The following is an 18,896-nucleotide window of genomic DNA, read 5'->3' on the forward strand; positions in this document are numbered from 1 at the left end:
CACACAGGGTGCAGGCACCGTGCTGAAGGAGACCCCGCTGCCGTCCTGCCACCCCGCACCCCGCTGCAGCCCCCTCAGACAACATCCCCCCCACCAGGCTGTTCTTCGCAGCTCTCGCGCTTGCAGCTGGATGTCTCCATGGGTTTGCTCTCTGGGTCTGTTTTAATCACACTAATCAGTAAATGAAAATGAATGAGCGACGTTCCATATCCTCTGAAGGGGCTGGCAGCGCCACGTGATGGCGTTTCACCCCGGTGTGTAACTGCACCGATGAAACGCTCTTGGAAAGGTCTACCGAACCCCAGTGGGAAGGGACACGTTTCCTGAGGACACCCGTCTTATCCAGGGAAATTCCAACTGCAACAAGCTCAAATAAGCTGGAGCGAGGAACCAGGAGGAGCTGCGGTACGCACACACCTCCCTTCACTCATCATGCAGATACCAGTTTTTACTCATCGCAGCCATCTCCTCATTACCTTGTTCTTAACATTCTACACACAGATTATATTCAGATTAGAAATGTCTGGGGTAGTATCTTTTCCATTGAGTTTATACCGATACATTTAGATCTTCTCAATGCAGAAGATGGTCTAGAGGAACATCCCTAAAGAACCAGTGCTCAGCTCAAGGACAGATTAGAGTAAGCCCAAACTACCTTTACCTTCACAAGCTCATGGAGCTACCAGTACTTGGCATCGTCCAGTCGAGGATCTTGCAGCCCGCAGTGAGCCATGATGTGGCTCTTGCACTGCTGTTGTCATCATTGCCGGGACAGTCCTGTCACATGCTGGCAGGTCTCGGTGCTGTCTGTACTCCACAGCATCGCTGAGCTAGTGGCTGGCACACACTGATGCCTTTGAGGAAATGTTGTACTTGTTGTTGTACAAAAAAGTACTTTTTTGTCTAGCAAAGTTCACTGGCCTGGGAGGTCAGATGAGAGGAATTAGTGGTTCCTAATGGCTTTTAAGTCTGTGAATTGTCAATAAGTAACTTTGGATATAATAGCTAAAGTAGACTCATTTCTCCCCGGGGAATGAGTGTGCCTGGAGGAAGTGCTCTGCTTTGTCGCAGCACATCGCACACACATGGCACTGCCTGTAGCAGGCACGCTGTACTGCGTGGGGCCAATGGGCTGCACTCACTGTGCAATGAAGCAATGCTGCAGGCCGTGCTGCATCCCACTCATGGTTATTCACTTCTTGAGTGGCAACCCCAGGCACACCCAGGCCTGCTAGATGTACCAGTCACTGAAAGATCAGCTGATCCTTGCCCCTGAGAGCTGGCAGACAATCTGCTGCAAAGCGCTTACCTGCTTGGAAGTCCGGCTAGGCACACTACACCAAAATAATTACACTAACAAAATGAAATTCAAACTCTTTATTGGCTCAGGCAAAGTAAGGTTTCTGGAGCCCCTCACTTCACTGTTCCAGTCTCAGCTTCAGGAAAAAAAATAACAATCACATGTAAGTCATTATTTCTTTTAAAAGTTACTTCTAAGCTGACAACATTGCTGTAGGCAAGCCCCTCAGTCCATTCAACAAGTCAGCAGCAGCTGGGGGAGAAGACAATGTTTATTCTGTGCTCTAACCACCAGCCCCCATCTTTTCTCTCCAGCAGACCATGCCACCAGTGGTCCTTTTGATGTCTGCAGTCTCCATGGGTAGAAAGGGAATCATATTTGATCTTCAGAATGTTAAAGGCAAGTACTACGCTTTATTCTGATTAAAGTAGTGTCCCCAACAGAATAAGTACTTCTAGATGTCTGCTTGCAGACACTTCTCCTACCATCCTCTTTGCTCCACGTGGGCAACTGTTTGCTGCAGCAGCATCCAAGTAGTGCTCACTCTAGTGTTTGTCTAGTTCGGTGTCCCACAGTATTGCAGAGACAAGTGTCTTATCTAGACTGTGTCTAGGCAAGGTGCTGATGTGAGCTCCTCTTATGAATCACACTGAGAAGATACATAACAGGGAACGTAATTGTGCCTGAACATAACATTCCCATCTAGCCAGGATTTAATTTGGATGAGGTTTCATGCTGTAGTTATTCCATATGTCAGTGCTTGTCCACATGATGAAGCTACCTTTTACTGTCAGTAGGATGCCAGTAAAGGCCATGGAAATGGAGAACCAGGAATGATGTTAGTTTAGCCGAAGAAAACTACACACAACATAATTTGGAGAATTTGAGACTAGGAATGGCTTCAGGCAGGTTTTACTCATCATGGTTAAAATTATCCATTGCCAGGGACAACCAGCAGTATGTCAGTGGGAGGGATTTGTGGCTTTAGTATAGGTAAAGAGACTCCAAGCTCAGAAGATTAGAACATAAAACTGAACCTCAGGCCTGCTTATTCACGAAAATAACTCTCTAGGGGGAGAAGTACCCTTCCAAGCAGCTAAACCGCATGTCAGAGGGCACATACAGCACACAAACTGCCTATAGCCAAACAGCATTTTCATATGAATGTACATGCTAAGAGACTTGTGACAGTAACTTTTCTCAGCAGTGGAAGAGACATATAGGTAAATGAAAATACTGTTAGACACAGCAATGTCCACAATAAAAGATCCTGCCACACGGTCCACCCTGCTGACACACTTTCACCAACCCTCTGGCGACAAATGAACGCAAAATTTCTAGGATGCAAGCCAGAAGTGAACCACTGAATTAGAATACTAAAAAAATAGCTTGGACCTCTCGTGCTGCTGAAGAACAGAACAGCCTGTACTGAGATGACAGGTGTGGAAATTTACCTCATCAATGCTGTAGGTGCATCACCCGGCCCAACTTTATGTCACCCACCTGTCCTGCTTAAGGATTATCCTTTTGGATGCTCTCCCTTTACTCCTCAGTATTAAATTATCCCTGTCTTGCATCACCAAAATCGCATGCTCCACCTCTCATAATCGCATGCTCTTTCCCTCCACTGCCCCAGTAATAGGCTGAGAGAATCAAACTGTAGCTTCACTTGCTTTTTCCTCAGCAAAACATTTTTTTCCAGGTTGAGTTATTTTTAGCCTGGCTCAATTCCCAAATCAGATTCACCGCCTGGTCACATGAAAAGCTGTACCAGCACATTCAGGAGAAGCAGGGAAGCACGCACTACAGCTATGAAAGAAGGTACAGGTGCCAGAGGAGGAAGGGCTTACGCTAGCTCTGCTGCTGAAAGAAGCAATTGTGGAGATGCAGCCTTGGCTTCTCTCTTTTTTTTTTTTGTGTGTGTATTCACAAAGAGCTCTGAGAAATTGTCTTAATGCACATGGACCAGGGATGCTGTTTGCATCCCTCTGCAGCTTGAGGCTATCCCATTACCCTCTCTCCTCAGAGCAACGCTGGATGCTGCACAAACTCAGGTAACTGACATAAAAAATTACCACCTCCACTTCACTGTAGAAGTCCAGCAGGCAGACTGTTCAACATCACACAAATTGTAAATGGGACACAGATCTTGAACTGCAAGTCCAGCATTCTCCTTGTTCGCATCCTTCTGCTTGGCTTGGTTTACACCATTATGGAGTGCGTTGCTCATTCCCAATTTCCTGTAATGCATCAACCCCAGGGTTCCCTTGGTACCTATGGGAGAAGAACAGGAGTTTCTCCAAACAGGAGTTATTTTATTGCAATTAATTTTCAGATGCATTTGAAAGGTTACTAAAGGAGCCTTAAAAAGCAGTCACTGACCAACCTTGTAGGTTCTGCTTCTAAAATAGAGCATTAAATAATAATAGTAATAAAAAGCCAGTATGAAAGTTAAAAGAAAAAAGTTGGCAAGCTCTATGAAGGCATTAACTATGCTGGCAATATCTGACAGCAGGCGTTCCTCACCCTTACCTAGCCTGAACTGACTGCTAATGGACGCTTACCCTCTGCTGCTGCAGAGCCATCCCACTCCCTTCTCTCACCGCAGGGCTGACTCACTCTGCAGCGCATGCAATCTGCCACATTACCGGGAACTATTTGTGTGCTGGTAGACACCACCTCTTCTGAATCAGGCACTCTACAAACTGTCATTTCATTGTCTGAGGCTGCCTGTTCTGTTCTTCCAAACCAAAGCCGATCCCTAGTACATGGAAATGCACTGATCTAGATGTGAGTTAATGAAGGAAAGGAACTGAGAGGTCCGCAATTTTCTTGAGCAAAGAAAATTTTGAGAAAATTTTTCTTGAATCACTTGAGAAATTTGCTGACACAATAGCACCAGCAAGGGACTTGAAATGCAAGTTTTCACTTGGGAGTCACCACCTAGGATCTAGAGCATGGCTGTAAAAGAAACACTCAGCCAAGGCAACAGACTCACTGTTAATTTTGCTCAGTGTATTTGCAGATACTCGGTGCAAAGCAATCCTTCACCTATGCATGCTAACCCTGGATTTTGTTTTATGCCGTTCTCCTGACTCGCATGGGTTTACAATAATAATGAGGAAGGCGTGACATCCCAAGGCACAAATCAAAACGCTGTCAGTGTTTTACCTACATTTGGTTACACGACATTGGGATCTTAAGGAGTTCCTATAGAATGGTGCCTTTAAATTACCTTCCCCCCCCTCACAGAGGTGAGAACTACCCCTGTTTAGTTGTTCTCAAATACATTTGCTCATATTCTCCTCATCTGACTAAAAACAAGGCTGGCAGCTAGTCCTGCCTAAAGAAGATAAAAGATCTTGAACAACTGCACCCCTGCCAGGCACATCTCCCCTCCTGCTACACAACCACAATGCAACTCCTCTGACCAGAGCTGCAAGACAGAAGCATATGTGGCATGCTTTCCAGAAAGCCTGAATCCATCATTCAGCCCACCCAGCTGCAAGCTCAGCCAGAACTTTTTGCAGAAGTAGCAGAAAGACACTGCAAAGAGAATTAATTATGCTATAGTTTCCACAAATGTTTAGAATGCCTAGGTAAGGGTTTATAGTCTACTATTTTTGCTCAGGAAAAAAGTGAGCAACATGATTCAGATCAGGAAACTTTAAGGAAATTCTCCCCTTCCCATCCAATGCTCCAGACACCCAGGATTTTCCACAAACCAACCAATCCCTGCACCCTGCCCCCCACCCCAAAGCACTACTGGTACCACTGCTGGGAGTGTCACAAAGCAAAGCCACTTTGAACATAAAAGCAGGAACACACCCCAGCCCCAAGCCCAGCAGCTGACAGCACGTTACATGCATCCAGACCAATCTTTTAGCAAACAAACCAGTTATTTAATTAGTAATTAGTGACCACCAACAATATTACCAAGTGGTCCCTAGTTTGGAGACAAGCTACTCTGAAGGTGCGGACTTACCACCAGGTTAGAAGCTGTATTACCCAAGTTCACTCCCAGAGCTCTGACACCCGGACACAGCTCCTCACTACTTCAGACCTGTTTCCTACACAGGTACACAGGAGGTGCAGTGCTGCCCAGGCAGATAGGCAGATCATAGATACTTAGAAATACCTTGATAATCAAAGTCTAACAACATTTTGGCTTGAACCAAGAAAAGCCTCCTCTGTTCTCCAAACTATGCAAGTAAAATTAAGGTGACATACTTCCCAAACGCAACTTGGAACAATTGTTACAGGTCCAACACATCTCCTGTATGAGCTCCAGTGTTGCTCTGTGACATTCAAACATCCTCAAGACAAGAGGAGATGGCTTCAGTATTTGCTAGCTGCAACAGCAGAACTTCTCAGCTTGAAAGCTCCTGATTTGTAAGTTAAAAATATGAGTTCTTGAACGAACCCATTTTGCTGATGAGACTATTGTTCAGGTACTCCAGCAGCAATTGCTACTAACAGTGCAGCTTTCCATCCAGCCAAGTTTCTGCAGTGCAATCAGAAGGACAAGCTGCCTAGAAGCTCCTTGGCAGCTCCCGTTCCTTGTCACATGCTGAAGCCAGCACCCTTGCACCATGACTGGGCCTGGTCAGGTCATGCTGCAGTCAGCTACGCAGCACTGCTGTACAACACAGAGCAAAATATACCAGTCAGGCAGGGGCCAAGCACCGATAGCACTGCAACAGCCTTGCATTCCTGCTCTCAAGTGCTCCCCTGTGCAGCAGCTGGAAGCAGCAGTCATTGCTCTTTGACCAAGAAGAAAGAGGGAACGCTTTAGCAGTTGATGACATGACTCTTGTGCAGTGCTCAGTCACTTCAAAGAACCTGCCTCCCCTCCAGGGAATCCCTCCTCTTCCTAAAGGAGCAGCTAAAACATTAAATCAGAGGCAGAGGAGTCATTCCAGCAATGTAGTGAGGAAGTTTTATTTGGAAACATGGTATAAGTTTGTAACCCAACACTGGGTGCACAACTCTGATGCCAGAGCATACGCAGTTACTACTGAAACACGGGAGTGTTTCGGACAATTGCTGTAATAAAACACGAAATTCTCATACTCCAATACCAGGACACTACAGCAATCTTTAGAATCAAAGTTACATCCAAGGAATTCTCTGCACTTACAATTGACCCCACAGTGTAATCTACCTATATATAAGATTAATATATATAGCATGGGAAATTGAAAATCCTTGCTCCATAGATGTATGAACATGTCAAGTCTTTTATAAATAAACATCCAGTGAAGAGAAAAATTACATTTCTAGTTCATATTTATACATAAAGTACTAACAGCAATGGGTGGAAAATTGCACACAGGCCACCCCAAGCCATGCAATAGGCTTGGAGCAGCCCATCCAATTTAATATTGAAATACACACAGGACAGACAAGTCACTAACGTACATTGCGCATTTACAAGAGATCAACTACCAAATTGGGACAACTGTACACATTGGAGAAACCATTTTCATTCTGGAGCTTTAAATGTTGATTTGTTACATCTCTTTACATCATACTGCAACATTTACTTTGTGGAGAGGATAAGGGCAACAATGAGGCCATAGAGACCCAAGACTTCAGCGAAGATCAAAATCAGGATCATGCCCACAAATAACCTGGGCTGCTGTGCTGTTCCCCGTACACCTGCATCACCCACGATGCCAATGGCAAAGCCAGCAGCCAGACCACTGAGGCCCACACTCAAGCCAGCACCCAGCTGAAGGAAGCTCCTGCAGGACAGAGAAGAAAAGATTCAGTGGCAAGCAACAGGACACCCAACCCTTTGGCTTCAGGCTAAACTCGCTCCCCGCCCCTATTACACTGCCATACCATATCCAGGTCATTCTGAGGCCCCTTGCACTGCAAGAGTTACACATGTTAACCCCACGTGTATGTCAGACAAGAACGGCCTGATTTTCCAGGCAGGGGTACCTGCAAAGGACCTTTTCTACCTGTTCTACCTTGGATCAACGCTCACTGCTCAGCCAACCACTACGCTCACCTGCTATACCTTGTACAGTGGCATCGGCACCTATTCCGTTAGGCCTCACAGAAGCATTGTTTTGCTCTGACAGTCACGCCAGTTCCAGCTATTCTCAAAAGTTGAGATTAAGTTTCAGACTATAGCTGGTATGAAGGTACAATGTACAGCTTGAGGATTGCTTTACCAACATGTAAAGAAGTGAGCATTATTAATTATTCATCTGCACTTCCCAGGCAACAGGAGAGCTATTCAGACCCTCATTAACTCTTGGAAAGAGGTGCGCACTCCAGCTCTAGAATCTGATACCATGAAACAAACTCATCCTCCTATCCCCAGACTGTCTGTAGTTTCATTCAAGCCATAAACCATGACATTACTTGTAGTGATATTGTCTGATGTTACGATGTTAGCTAATACACCACTGCCGGTGAGGCTAAGGCATTGGGTAGGAGCTGAAATCCAGTCTGTACTCTAGAGCTCAGGTTAGGAGCATTTAGCATTTACAGCCAACTGTGCTAACAGTCTTCCCAAGGGTCTTAAGCAAAATCTACCCATTCAGCAGCATCAAAATATTGCTAGAACAAACTTAAACGACACTGACAGGCATATAACTTACTTGAATAGTGTGATGGAAGGTGAAAGGGCATTGGCAATGAGGACCGCCACTACGAGGCCATAGATAGCTATAATACCTGCCATGACGACAGGAATAATTGACTTCATGATGAGCTCAGGCCTCATGACAGACATGGCTGCAATACCCGTGCCGCTCTTTGCAGTTCCATAAGCAGCTCCCAAGGCTGGAAGGTAAAAAGAAAACATTAGGCAAATCCCCAAATAACACGGCCTTTGTTAGACTGCAGTATTAGAACAGCTGAAGTCAGCAATAGGAAGAATTGTGCAAGTCAAATAGTCACTTGACTGCTTGGTTTGTCAGACAGGAACACTTCCTTGAAGTATGGGGAAGTGACTTACCCAGTCCCAGACTGGAACTAGATAAATAAAATGGTGCCGTTCAATTACTGCTGGCCACAGGACATCCTCTAAGCCACGCTGCTGTGAAGCTACCTACACGCCTCTGCAGACATATTCCCCATTTAGCAGCCAATCCCCAAGGTCTGAATATGAACATGTTACTTCAGCATTTGTGCCCTCCCAGAACCCAGACCGCAGAGGCTCAGTTGAACTCAGCTGAACTAGAGCAAAAACGCAGTACAAAGCTGAACTAGAGAAAAAATGGATGTCTTGCTACTGCAGGGGGCTGTCACCTGACAGAAAGTAGGTCTTCCAGTTGCTGAACTTTGAGATACTTGGGCTGACTTCTTAAATGCACCCAATGTTTAACAAGTTGCCTTGTGCTATCCTTCGTGGGGCCTTTTCTACCACATCTGGTCTGTGCTTTGACCTGGAGTTAAACGTGCAGTTTCAGCTCCGTCAGAAACATTTTGAATTTGCAATGAATGTTCGTATTATTGCTGCACTTCAGCCCTTGGAGAAGGGATCCTTCCATGCATATCTCGCCTGTGAAGGATTCAGGATTCCAGCCACTGGAACCACAGAAAAGAACGGCATAGCTCATAGCTTAGAGATGGTCACAACAACCTTAGCCCCGAGGCCCACTGATCACCTTGACAGATATTTGAATATGCAGCTAGTAACACAAATCCAAAGCTTGTTTTTCAAGGCAAAACACAGGCTCGTCACCTTAAGTAAGAGCTGCTAGAACCAAGAGTCCCAAAGTACTACCCCCAAAAAATAGCTTCTGTCCTGAAAGTTTTATACTAGGCTCACAAGAGCTTCAATGACTACCTCGTTCTATGATCCTGAACTACTCAGAAAGACCCATTTTCTTTCAGCCACGCCCTGCAGCATTTCAGAAACTAACTGTGGACTGCACCCACTGCCACTCAGGAGATAACATGCAGCCATCCACAACTACACTCGAAACAGCCCGACCAGCTATTCACAAGGGGAAGTTTTCAGATACCATCAGGTTGACATTCAAAGGTAACAGTCCCGTTTAACTACAGTGAAGCTTCTTTTGCCTGCTCAACTAGATCACTGGAGAACATTAAATATATAGGGATTTCAAGCGCCTGGACTGTTCAGGACTTCTTATATGCAATTCTGGTCCATCACTTTTAAGAATTAAGCTCTCTCTACCAGAGACTGTTCCACAAAGACCTGTAGCTGCCTCTTACACCAGTTTTCAAGTGCAGAATGTTACACGTGGCCCAGAGGAGTAGCTGAGGTATTCAAAGGGTTTAGGCTAAGTACTTCCCCACTTCTCAGTGTCTAAAGGCAACTTCATGCAGCCAAGAACTAAGCAGTAATCCTCCTTGCTTTGCATTGCAAAACTTCAGAAGATTAATAAGGGTTCTACTGCTGCAATAACACAAGACTCACTACCAGAAGTTATTTTAGTTACAAAGACTTGAACAGAAAGCCTCATCAACTACAAATTAGTTCCGCAATAGCAAAGCTCTTTAGCCTCCTATAGCCTGGATCCTCTTCCTTTTAAAGTCTTAGCTATAAAACAGGCAGATATAAGAAGCTGTTCAGAACTAGACCACTCCATCAGTTCTGCAGCTTTCTTGGAAGCATAAGCCAAAACCAGGAGACAAGTTTCACCTGGAAATGCAAGCTAAGCCCCAAAAAACAGTGTATAAAGTCAAATAGCAATATCAGCGATTCTACTGTTTAGGCGTCTAGTGCTTACGACATCTACAAAGTTACTCTACCTTGAATTAGGAAGCTTTTCTTCTGGAGGAAGTATTTCCTAGGGACTTGATACAAGTGGAATCAAAATTCAGACTGTCTACATCCAGACCAAAGCATTTGGCAGATGCCATTTCTCTGCCTAACCTTTTATAGTTCTCTCCAGAAAGAGAAAAGGCTTGCAAGAGAAGCAAAGTTCACTACTCAAAACTAAATCAGTCATTACTTCCTCCAAGCCTGAAGTTACTTAGAGGCGTTGCAATTAATGTGGCAATGGATTACAGAAGCTGGTTTTGTAATGCCACTTACAGAAAGCCAGCCTGCTTAAGCTTTCAGGGTGGGGTGATGATCAAAGCAAGCTTGTTAGTTCCCAGTTATCAATTCCCAATTCTAGAAAACAGGCAACTTACACCTTTAACTTCATCTAAATGCATTAATGTATAAAGTGCACATATAGCAGCTAGCTGTCACACAGCTCGAATTCGAAGGTGGTGCTGAAGAGCTATTACACTCCCAGTGAGGAGACGGCCAAATGCCACCCCCCCAGCCTCAGAGCTTGGCACAGCTGCTTGTTCATCGACATCTTGACCAGCAGGCTTACGCCAGAGCTCGCTGCATCTCCACTATCTTACAAGGCAGCTGGTCTTACCACTCACTCTTCACTAGCCCAAGAGCAGTGCTCCTCGCACAGCTCCACCGTTACCGCAGCACTGCATTCCCAGGAGCAAGGGCCCACCTCCTTCTGCCGCACAGCCACCCTGTGGCACAGCCACGCACTAGGGGCCACGCGGCACCTCGGTCAGTTCCACACATCTTGACAGCTGCTAACATTGGAAGCAGATGCACTTCACGTACCACATTTAGAACGTGCCTGAGTTTGAAGGCTGTTTTCCGAAGTCTCAGCAAACTAGGTCTGAAGAGACCTGTGGAAGTAACACGACCAATCTTTCGTAGCTATAGTTACGGTGTTCAGTACGGTCGTGCACTGAGCACGGTAATCTTGCAGCTAAGTTAGCTGCCAGTCACCTCAGGCGACACTCCCTCAATGCAGGAAGAGGCTATTACCAAAAGCCTTACACTGTTTCTGCGAAGCTCTGCGGGCACACATGGACAATTTCTGTGGACAGGTGTGCACCTACACAGTGACTCTAAGAAGCCCTCAAGTCAAAGAACCATTTGCAGAGACAGAGCTTCCTGCAGTTTCAGCAGCCGCAATGAATCCACTTGTGCTTAGCCCTAGAATGTACATGGTCAGAACCAGCCACGCACAGCACAGCAGCATCTGGTCCATTCAGAGCCAGCGACCCCTCCCGCCATGGAAAGGTATGTTGGCGTACAGCAGTGGCAGAGGAAAGACTTCCAGCACGTTAATAAGCTGGATTTCCTTGCATTTGGAAGTGAGCTAGTGACACAAGTCAAACTTGTCACGGTAACAGCCAATGGCATTGTAATTGGAAATCTGAGAGATCATCCCGGTTAAAGGCTTGCATCTGGAGCCCTTCGTAATTAATCTAACATCAGAGGCCCCGTCACATGCAGTAGGCAGCCTCGCCTTGAACCACACAAGAGGCATAAGTTCACCTGAAGACCTGCTCATTCTCGAGCAAGTTGTTAACCAGCTGGAGAACTCTGCAGGAGGCTGCACCCAGGTCCAGTACAGCCCTTGCCGGGCCGTTCCAGGAACTTGGTCATTTTCAAAGAACGTGTTTCAGTTTTTCCCCCACTGATATGCTGAGGCCCCTCCACACCAAGTTTACCATGAACACAGCTCTGCATCAGATTACAGTAACACGTACTCCATGGACGCCTTGAAAAAAAGCTGTTCGGTTGCACAACTGCATCCTCCTAGAAAGGACAGTTAACACGAACGGTATCTGGAGTCCGCACACATTCAGACCACGCCGGCTGACGACCGGCTGTAGCCCATCCCCAGGGGTAACTGGGTGTAACAGATGAGCGCCCTACCCAAACACAGGCTGCAGTTCCTAAGTGACCTGCCATAGCATCAGGGATGCTGTACTTTCTTGTCCTTCCCTGACTGCATGCAAGGGCATGCGGATTAACAGAATCAGAGAATGGTTTGGGTTGGAGGAGACCTCAAAGATCATCCAGTTCCAACCCCCCTGCCACGTGCGGGGACACCTCCCATTAGACCAGGCTGCACAAAACCCCGTCCAACCTGGCCCTGAACACTGCCAGGATGGGGCACCCACAGCTTCTCTGGGCAAACTGTTCCTGTGCCTCACCACCCTTTGAGTACAGAATTTCTTCTGCATATCTAATCTAAGTCTACCCTCTTTTAGTTTAAAGCCATTCCCCCTTGTCCTATCACTACACCCCTGACAAAGAGTCCCTCCCCAGCTTTCCTATAACCCGCTATAGGGGCTGGAAGGTCACTGTGAGGTCTCCCTGGAGCCTTCTCTTCTCCAGGCTGAACACCCCCAGCTATCCCAGCCGGGCTTCACGCTCTCGTCCTCATGGCCCTCCTCCAAACTTGCTCTAGTAGGTCCATGTCCTTCCTGTGCTGAGGGCCCCAGAGCTGAACGCAGCCTCCAGGTGAGGTCTCACAAGAGCAGCGCAGAGGAGGACAATCCCCTCCCTCACCCCACCGCCCACGCTGCTGTTGGTGCAGCCCAGGATACTGGGAGCACACACTGCAGGCTCACACTGAGCTTCTGTCAGCCAACACCGAGTGCTCAGAGCTCCTCACAAGCTCCAGGAAGCTCAGTGCTACCAGCTTTCAGCATTGTCAAAATTGTCAGAATCAACCCGCAAGGCTAACAGGCAATTTACTCTTCCTCAGTAAATCTGAGAACTGAAGTGTTTTCAAGTCACAACTCCTCATGGTTATGCTGCAGAAGTGGCAGCCCAAAGTAAGAAGAGGTTACCAGGCAGCTGCCCGAGTAGCTGGGACTTCTGCAACTGGTCCTGTGTGCAGTCTGCTACACCACACAGAAGCCAGGAGCATTTTTAATTAGTATGGCAAGACCGAACCCTCCACCAGGAGCACAGACTTACTCTTCAGCAAGCAGCAAGGCATACTGGGGCCAGCAGCAGCAGACCCGGTCACTCGTTATTTATATTCCTTTACCATATAAGCTCTCCTGCAACCTAAAGGTGACCCATTTCAGACTGGGTGGACCACTCCACTCCAGGTGCTGACTGCAGAGATGCCCCACGCACCAGTCCGGAGGAACACTTTTCACCCAGCTGTCCTCACAGCTCACACCACTCGCTCACCAGGAGGCATCCATGGCTCCGAAGGACGTTCGGCAACGTTCAGACACGCATGCGGCCAGACCAGCTTGGCCTTGTGCTCACCATTCAAAGGGAGCAAGTTCAGCAGGTTATGCTTTACTGCTTTGTGAAGGCAGCAAGCAGATAGAAGCACATTTCTGTGAAGCTACATTTTTTTCTTTCATCACTTAACGGCTTGATCAGGCTGTAGAGTTTTTCAGCTCGCAACCAGTCAGACTCCAGAGGCTCATTTTAGGAAGGAAAAGGAAGTTGACCAACAGATCCTGAGGCACCTGGCAGTCATCTCAACTGCTACTGCTCTGCATGTTCCCACCAGAGGGTAAATACCCTGCAGGCCTCAAAGTCTGCAGTGCCTTTGGGATGAGACAGGAATCCCATCATTTACGCCTGGAAAGCACAGCACAAGCAGCAGAACACCTGCTTCAGCCAAGTCTTGCAGACCAATGGTTAAGGACTGGTTCTGTTTGTACTGATGCCAGATCTGATTTTCAAGTTCCAGAGCCTAGAATTTACTGAGGGGAAATTACATCCTTACTTGTAGCTTCCCTGACCCACTGAGTTTTCCTGCCCCTACCACTTTGCCTTCAGAGTTTTTCTGATTTGGAACAGAGACTGCCTCTGTTCTGCCATTTCGTTTTTTTCCTGCAAGTTACACCTAAAGAGCCTGCAAGCTCCTCTTCAGATGAGGTCTACATATCCTTACTGCAGCTCCCCACCCACCAAGAGACAGCATTTCAGGAAGCACAAGTAGAATTTGCCCTCAAAGGTACAAACTGTTTGGAGTCACGCTGCCTTCCAGAGCCGGACTGCGCAGGGCTGTCAGCTGCAGCAAGCTGGTGCTCTAAGCCAGCCATTTCAGGGGGTGGGAAGGCCACTTCATTACCTTACCAACAGCTACAGCACTGGGGCCCCTAGTTTAAAATAAAGAGTATTTTGTTAAATACGCAGTAGCAATGTGAAGCGGGACACAGGACTAACCTTAACACTGCTGGCTAGAGTCCTCTTCATTAGCAGTCTTCCAGACGCTTGATCCAGCATCAAAGGCACTGAACGCCCACCCCAAGCAAGACCCCATTTCCCATTCTGGAGGCCACAGGGCAGTAAGCCCGGGCCACCACGCTCTCCTGGGAGAATCAGCACGCACAGGATCAGGCAGCTTTTCCCCAATATCGTGCTTCTTCATTTCTGGCAAGCAGAAGTCACATGGAAACGCCTCTATAATTTGATCACTCAACAGCATCTGACACTGAGCCAGCTACATGTTCTACACATCGGAAATAAAGGAGCCCTAGCTATCAGAACAGGTTGCAACCAGCCAATGAGTAAGCAGGCTTGAAGACAGCCAAGGTCACAGCAGCCTCTTTTAGTCTTCTGAGCTGCTATCAGTACTAGCTGACCAGAACGAGTTCTGCTATCTATTTAACATCAGCTGTTAATGTTCAAACATCAAACAGTCCTGCCCGAAGTTGCCTGTTTTCACATCAAACTAGCCTGGACAGTACGAAACTCAACATGTTTACTAGAAACAGGTCTCTGAAATCCAAACTCCACGAGGATCTGATCTTTAGCTCCATGAGTCAGACATGATCGCTGAACCAATTAACACCCATCTACAACAGTTTCAGCTATTTCCACACTGTTTGTCCAACCAGCCTTATTTCCTTGCTCTTAAGTTTGCTTTTTAAACCAGTTCAATTAGCATCAGAACATGCTATGGAACCAAATCCCAACTAGGAAAGCTGCATGACGCTGCAAGTTTTAGTTTACCCTGTGTTGACACCCATGCCAAACTTCCTTCAACAAGTTACTTCACTAAACAAGCAATTCAGTTATGTTCACAACTAAGAAATCGCTCTGCATCAGCAGTATCTACATTCCATTCAGATTTCTTCCAGTAATGACCTCATCAGATGTGCTTAGGCCCTAACAAGAGACCAAATGGCTCCGACTGGCTGCTCTGAGGATCATCTGACCCAGACTCTGCAACTGCAGACCAGTCACGAACCAGCAGCAGCATGGTAGTGACCGAACCCTCACCAACACAGCTTCAGCACTCACATTGAGTTACCCAGCACAAGCCCACTTTAACTTGCAATCTCCCAATACAACGTTAACCAAACCTGCAGCATCTGGGTAATTTCACTTCTAGTTCAGATGTGCCAAGCAAGGCCTTGAATTTTTATTAGAACGTTGACTCATCTCTGCGGCCCTCACCGTGGTTTCCACTGAGGCAAACATGCACATCACAAAGCATCTGGCAGGCCATACACTGCTCCTTCGCTCCCAGTACGATTTTGGGAGAGGAATTAAATACTGAGGAAGCAGTCATTGAAGATCTTAATCACTGCCACTACTGAAGGCACTCACCTGTCAACTCCCATTTCACTTTTTTCCTGCAACTAACTCGGACTATTCCTCTGCTGCTGTCGCTGGCTGACAGGCAGGTCAAGCAGTCTCAAGCTGGCTTCTGTAGCGTTCCCGACAGGTTTCAGGGAAGTCTTAACTTGTCAGGCACAAGTACAGCGTTTGAACTCCACAGCAGTAGGCCACTAACTGCCGTCAGCCCTGGACATCTGCATCCCGCTACTGGGCACTAACTACACAAGACTCAACACACCCAGCCAGGCCCTTCCATGGTAAGGGACAAGCCGTGAACACCGCTGGCGTGAAGCCAGCCACCAGTCCGCACCGCCAACATCAGCACAGCAAAACAGCTTCCCCTCAAACATTTTAAGATCTCCCGTATACTTTACTATTCACACAGCCTGATCTACTGCACTACTCACCCAGGAACAGCTTCTGCAAATTTGCCTTCCAGATCTAGCTGCCCTCTCAGAGGCTTCTTTAGTGCGAGAGAAGCCAAGTGCATGAACAGCAGCAACACACCACTTCAGCTAGAACCAGCTCTGCATTCCAGTGCTTTGGCTCCTCCACTGGGAGCCTGATTAGGTGGCAGGTGGACAGACACGTAAGTCAGTGTGTGCACACAGAGACAACGGCTAAGTCTCCTGAGAAGAGGCACAGTAATTCACAAGTGTTTTATTCCTAGTTGCTGTAACACTATCGTTGTATTCCTAATTACCGGGGGAGCCACGTGACGCCTTCCCCAGGTTACACCCCAAACTGCAGGCCTGCGCGTTACGCCCCACGAAACGACACCAGACGCTCGGTCACGAACAGCGGGAACATCCCACAGAAGGCCTGCTCACCCTCCACGGAACGGGGGCGAATCACAACGGCCCGCCTAGCGCTGAGCGCCGTCTCGGGGTATCTGCACAGGCACGGTCCCGCAGGGCGGGCGGCGCGGCGGGACGACCCAGTTCCTCCGCGCCGAGCCTCGCTGCCTTGCGATGGGCACCGACGGCCGCCGAAGAGGAGCTCCCGGTCCCGGGCGGCAGCCCAGCACCCCGCCGGCTCCCTTCACCCCCGGCGGTGCCTGCCCAGCCGGCCCCGCGCTGAGGCTCCAAGCCCAGCTCGGCAGCCGGGCACGGCCCGGCAGCCGCACCCCCACCCGCAGCGCCCCGCTCGGGGTGAGGCCGGGGGCGCGCGGCCCCCGCGGGGAGGGGCCGGGCCCGCAGCCCGGGGCCGCCCCCGCCGGCGCCGCAGTCACGTGGGGGGGGGGGGGGGGGCTCCGCGGTGACGTCACGCGCGCAGACCCTCCGCCGCTCCCGGTTGCCCGGATGGAGGGGGGGGGAGCGGCGCGAGCCCCTCCCCGGCGCGTTCCCGGTGTGGGGGGAGAAAGGGGGGGGAGGGGGCCGCTGCCGCCCCCGCAGCGCCCGGCTCGGCCCCGCACGCACCCCGGGGAGGGGGGGGGGTGTGCGAGAAAGGCCCTGAGCGCGGGGCCCCCCCCTCTGCTCCCGGTGAGCCCCCCCGCAGCCCGCCCGGCCCCCCGGTCGGGGCGCTCACCGCTGAAGACCATGGCGGCCGAGGCGCCCATCACGGCGAAGAAGGAGGCGTACTCGGGGGTGCTGCCGGACGACATGGCTGCGCGGGGCCGGGGCGAGGCGAGGCGCGGCTGCGAGCGGGAGGCAGGGCGGGAGGGAGGCGGGAGGGCAGGCGGGAGGCTGCGCTGCGGCGCCGTCCTCCGCGGGCAGCGGCCGGCCACAAAATGGCGGAGGCGCGGAGGGGAGGTGGGCGGGAGGGCGGGCGGCAGGGCGGGGCCTGCGGGCTGCGCGGAGCCGGGCGCTGTGGGCACTGCGCGGCGGGGCCGGGCGCGGCGCCCTAAATACGGCCCCGCAGCACAAGATGGCGGCGGGCCGCCCCCCGCCCGTCACGCGGCCCCCGCCCGGCCGCTACCACGCGGGCACCGCCCGGGGGCGCCCCGCTGCCGCTCCTCCCCAGCTCCCCCCCCGCGCTCCCGCGGCGGGGCCCAGCCCCGGGAACGGGCGGGGGGCGGTTCCGCCGCCGCGTCCCTCGCAGGGGCCGGGGGCTTTGCGGCCGCCGCTGGGCGCCCCCCGTCCTTCCCACCCCCCCCCACCCCCCGTCCGCGGCGGTGGTTCAGTCCCAGCGTGAGTCAGCGCTCATTAGCATAGGGGGCGGGGCGTGCGGGAGACCCCGCCCTTAGCCGCGGGAGCGCGCGCGCGGCGCGCGCGTCCCCGAGGCTGCGTGGGCGCGCGGCGCGTCCCCGGGCGCTGGGCACCGCTGCGCCCACGAGGCGGGCGGGGGGCGGTGGTGGCGCCCTGCCGGTGGGGCAGGGCAGGGGGCCCGGGGCCGGCCCCTGACAGGATTTAGCGCGCAGCCCGCGTGCCACAGGGGCTGCCGAAAAGGAGAGGACGGGGCTGTGCGGTGGCACCTGGGGACAGAGTCCTGAACCGCGGCGCAGGCGCTACAGGCCCCGCGCGTGCTCCTCCTCCACCGCCACCACCGCCATCGTCACCATCACCGCCGCCACCGCCACCACCATCACCATCACCGCCGCCACCATCACCAACACTGCTGCTCCTGCAGCACCGCGCCCCGGGAGCCGTAGTTCATCAGCCAGGGCGGCGGTTGTTATCGCTAACGAGGATCTCCAGCAGTCACTGTGGGGGGCAGTGGGGTGCCCAGAGCTGCCGCCCTGGAAGCAGGACACCGGGAACCAAAGATTTTACCTAAATCCACAGGGAAGGGGCAGGAGGAAGGTGTGTGAGCTCCCCTCGCAGAGCAGAGGAATGGGACATTGCCCTCCTGCCGCTCCTTTCCTCCCTCCCCTTCCACGCTCCCCATTTGTGGCTCAGGTAACGTCTCTGGGTTTCAGTTCTCCAGCACTAAACGTCTAATAAATTTGTAGATTTTTTATTTTCTATTTTTTTTGCCAAAAAGAGACGGTTCATCGAAAGGATATTTTTTACATTCTTATCAATGCCTTTTCCAAAACATTTCAATTTTCACAGCACCCCATATTCATTCAGCCCAGCTGTCCCCTGCTCGTCCCCGGGCTGCTGGAGCCAACCAGGCAGAGGCGAGAAATGTCCGGGGCAGGGCTGATGCGGCTGCCCCCGCGTCCAGCCGCGAGCTGCTCGCTGTGCCCAGGCTCTGGGAACGGCAGCGTCAGCCCCCTTCCCTCCCGCCCGGCCTGCGGGGTCACGGGAGCCTCAGGTCACGGTGTGACGGTGGCGGGACGCAGGAGGCTCTGCCCAG

General features: G+C 50.6%; 1 protein-coding gene across 1 annotated transcript; it reads right to left on the reverse strand.

Moving 5' to 3' along the window:
- Positions 1–6,225: 6,225 nt before the first annotated feature.
- On the reverse strand, positions 6,226–17,529 carry ATP6V0C (ATPase H+ transporting V0 subunit c). Its single transcript, XM_040574443.1, has 3 exons — positions 17,184–17,529; positions 7,918–8,101; positions 6,226–7,047 (listed from the first exon to the last, which is right to left on the reverse strand). Exons 1-3 carry the CDS (start codon positions 17,257–17,259, stop codon positions 6,843–6,845), a joined length of 465 nt encoding a protein of 154 aa, XP_040430377.1. The 5' UTR covers positions 17,260–17,529; the 3' UTR covers positions 6,226–6,842.
- Between the last annotated feature and the right edge of the window lie 1,367 nt (positions 17,530–18,896).

This window comes from Cygnus olor, chromosome 15, assembly GCF_009769625.2.
Source record: "Cygnus olor isolate bCygOlo1 chromosome 15, bCygOlo1.pri.v2, whole genome shotgun sequence".
Classification (NCBI taxonomy): domain Eukaryota; kingdom Metazoa; phylum Chordata; class Aves; order Anseriformes; family Anatidae; genus Cygnus; species Cygnus olor.

Coding starts and splice junctions, on each gene's coding strand:
- ATP6V0C (XM_040574443.1), bottom strand. CDS start 17,259: ATGTCGTCCGGCAGCACCCCCGAGTACGCCTCCTTCTTCGCCGTGATG. Junction 8,102..17,183: donor GGCCGCCATGGTCTTCAGCG/GTGAGCGCCCCG, acceptor TTTACCTTCCAG/CCTTGGGAGCTGCTTATGGA. Junction 7,048..7,917: donor CCTTCCATCACACTATTCAA/GTAAGTTATATG, acceptor TCTGTCCTGCAG/GAGCTTCCTTCAGCTGGGTG.